The sequence below is a fragment of the Labrus mixtus genome, chromosome 20 (genome assembly GCF_963584025.1).
Source record: "Labrus mixtus chromosome 20, fLabMix1.1, whole genome shotgun sequence".
Classification (NCBI taxonomy): Eukaryota; Metazoa; Chordata; class Actinopteri; order Labriformes; family Labridae; genus Labrus; species Labrus mixtus.
The window spans coordinates 24,897,465-24,899,964 of NC_083631.1; the positions used below are offsets into that span (position 1 = coordinate 24,897,465).

At 40.6% G+C, this 2,500-nt stretch overlaps 1 protein-coding gene and 1 long non-coding RNA gene across 2 annotated transcripts in view; one reads left to right on the top strand and one right to left on the bottom strand.

Annotated features, from left to right (window-relative positions):
- LOC132953881 (uncharacterized) overlaps positions 1 to 1,304 on the bottom strand; it is a 2,224-nt gene extending 920 nt beyond the window's left edge. Inside the window, exons 1-2 of the long non-coding RNA XR_009665675.1 lie at positions 1,203 to 1,304; positions 1,139 to 1,156 (exon numbers count right to left, since the gene is read on the bottom strand). This is a non-coding gene — a long non-coding RNA (uncharacterized LOC132953881). The remainder of the gene's footprint in view (positions 1 to 1,138; positions 1,157 to 1,202) is intronic.
- csdc2b (cold shock domain containing C2, RNA binding b) overlaps positions 1,228 to 2,500 on the top strand; it is a 2,080-nt gene continuing 807 nt past the window's right edge. Inside the window, exon 1 of the mRNA XM_061026231.1 lies at positions 1,228 to 1,403. Within this exon, the coding sequence (XP_060882214.1) occupies positions 1,228 to 1,403 (176 nt within the window). The remainder of the gene's footprint in view (positions 1,404 to 2,500) is intronic.

A 2,500-nucleotide genomic window follows, 5' to 3' on the forward strand; every position in this document is an offset into this window, starting at 1 on the left:
TGTGTGTGTGTGTGTGTGTGTGTGTTTGCGCGTGTGTGTGCGCGTGCGTGTGAGGGGGGTTGTTGTGGATGAACAGGAAGTGGTTAGTGATGATGTTGTTCATCTTAGTTGTAGTGCACACATGAAGCTGATGTTCTGCACAGACAGTTTTCTGAACTCGTCCCTCATTGGTCCTTCGAGTAAACTCAAAATATTATAATATATATATTTTGTCCCTTCAGGCTCTCCGTAGATACTCGTCCTCAGTGTCTCCCTGTAGTCTCACTGATGTAAAAGAAGAACACTGCTGCATCTTTGAATGTCTCATTTCACTTTAACAAACTCTCAGACAGTAATATCCACCTTATGACATCACACATTGACCTTATGACATCACACATTGACCTTATGACATCATACATTGACCTGATGACATCACACATTGACCTTATGACATCACACATTGACCTGATGACATCACACATTGATTTTATGACATCACACATTGACCTTATGACATCACACACTGACCTTATGACATCACACATTGACCTGATGACATCACACATTGATCTTATGACATCACACATTGACCTGATGACATCACACATTGACCTGATGACATCACACATTGACCTGATGACATCACACACTGACCTTATGACATCACACATTGACCTGATGACATCACACATTGAGCTGTTTGACCTCACTTTGGGACCCCTAACCACTTCCTGTTTCTGTGCTTAACTTCCTGTCCTAAACTTCACTCTACGAGAAGGCCCACAATGCACTGCGGCTCTCAGACTGTCCAATAGCGCATCGAACAGACTGTTAGTATGTCATATGACCTGTAGTCTAGTACTTTGCTAACGACATGCGTACTGTCGGGTTAGTATGCAGTGTATAGATTCTGAGTATGTAGTTTGTGGTTTTGGACACTCAAAGTTAAATCAGCTTTAAACCTCTCTCTCTGTCTCCTCTCTCTCTCAGACTCCTCCTCTGATCTCCTCTCTCTCTCTGACTCCTCCCTCTCTCTCTGACTCCTCCTCTTATCTCCTCCCTCTCTCTCAGACTCATCTCTCTCTCTCTGACTCCTCTGACTCCTCCTCTCTTTCTCCTGTGGTGTCTTTCCTCACAGGGACTCCTACTGAAAGACCTGAAGAACGGTTCTGACCTGGATAAGTGAGGAGATCCTCTTCCCGAAGACCGACACATCAGACCCCCACTCCTCCCATCATATCTAACATGGCAGACCCCACGTCACCCTCCGGGACACCGCTGTGCTCTCCCAACGCCTCCCTCACCCTCCCCTTCCCCTTCCTCAGGGAGGGGAGTCGGGTATGGGAGGAGGGAAAGGAGCAGCCACTGCCGAGGGAGCTGCCGAGTCCTCTGCCGACCAAACGCAACCGAACCTACTCAGCGTGAGTAAATCAAATGCACCAGAACCTACTCAGCATGATTAAAACAAACGTACCAACCTTTGATGTAAAGTTAACGTCATGTTTGATGTAAAGTTAACGTTGTGTTTGTTGTAAAGTTTACGCCGTGTTTGATGTAAAGTTAACGTTGTGTTTGATGTAAAGTTAATGTTGTGTTTGATGTTAAGTTTACATCGTGTTTGATGTAAAGTTAACATCGTGTTTGATGTAAAGTTATGTCGTGTTTGATGTAAAGTTTATGTCGTGTTTGATGTTAAGTTAACGTCGTGTTTGATGTAAAGTTAACGTTGTGTTTGTTGTAGTTTACGCCGTGTTTGATGTAAAGTTAACGTTGTGTTCGATGTAGTTAATGTTGTGTTTGATGTAAAGTTACGTTGTGTTTGATGTAAAGTTTATGTCGTGTTTGATTTAAAGTTTACGTCTTGTTTGTTGTAAAGTTTACGTCGTGTTTGATGTAAAGTTAACATCGTGTTTGATGTAAAGTTACGTCATGTTTGATGTAAAGTTAACGTTGTGTTTGTTGTAAAGTTTACGCCGTGTTTGATGTAAAGTTAACGTTGTGTTTGATGTAAAGTTACGTCATGTTTGATGTAAAGTTAACGTTGTGTTTGTTGTAAAGTTTACGCCGTGTTTGATGTAAAGTTAACGTTGTGTTTGATGTAAAGTTAACGTCGTGTTTGATGTAAAGTTAATGTTGTGTTTGATGTTAAGTTTACATCATGTTTGATGTAAAGTTAACGTCGTGTTTGATGGAAAGTTAATGTTGTGTTTGATGTAAAGTTAATGTTGTGTTTGATGTAAAGTTTACGTCGTGTTTGATGTAAAGTTAACGTCGTGTTTGTTGTAAAGTTTACGCTGTGTTTGATGTTAAGTTTACATCGTGTTTGATGTAAAGTTAACATCGTGTTTGATGTTAATTTAACGTTGTTTGATGTAAAGTTAACGTTGTGTTTGATGTAAAGTTTATGTCGTGTTTGATTTAAAGTTTACGTCGTGTTCGATGTAAAGTTAATGTCGTGTTCGATGTAAAGTTAACGTCGTGTTTGTTGTAAAGTTTACGCTGTGTTTGATGTTAAGTT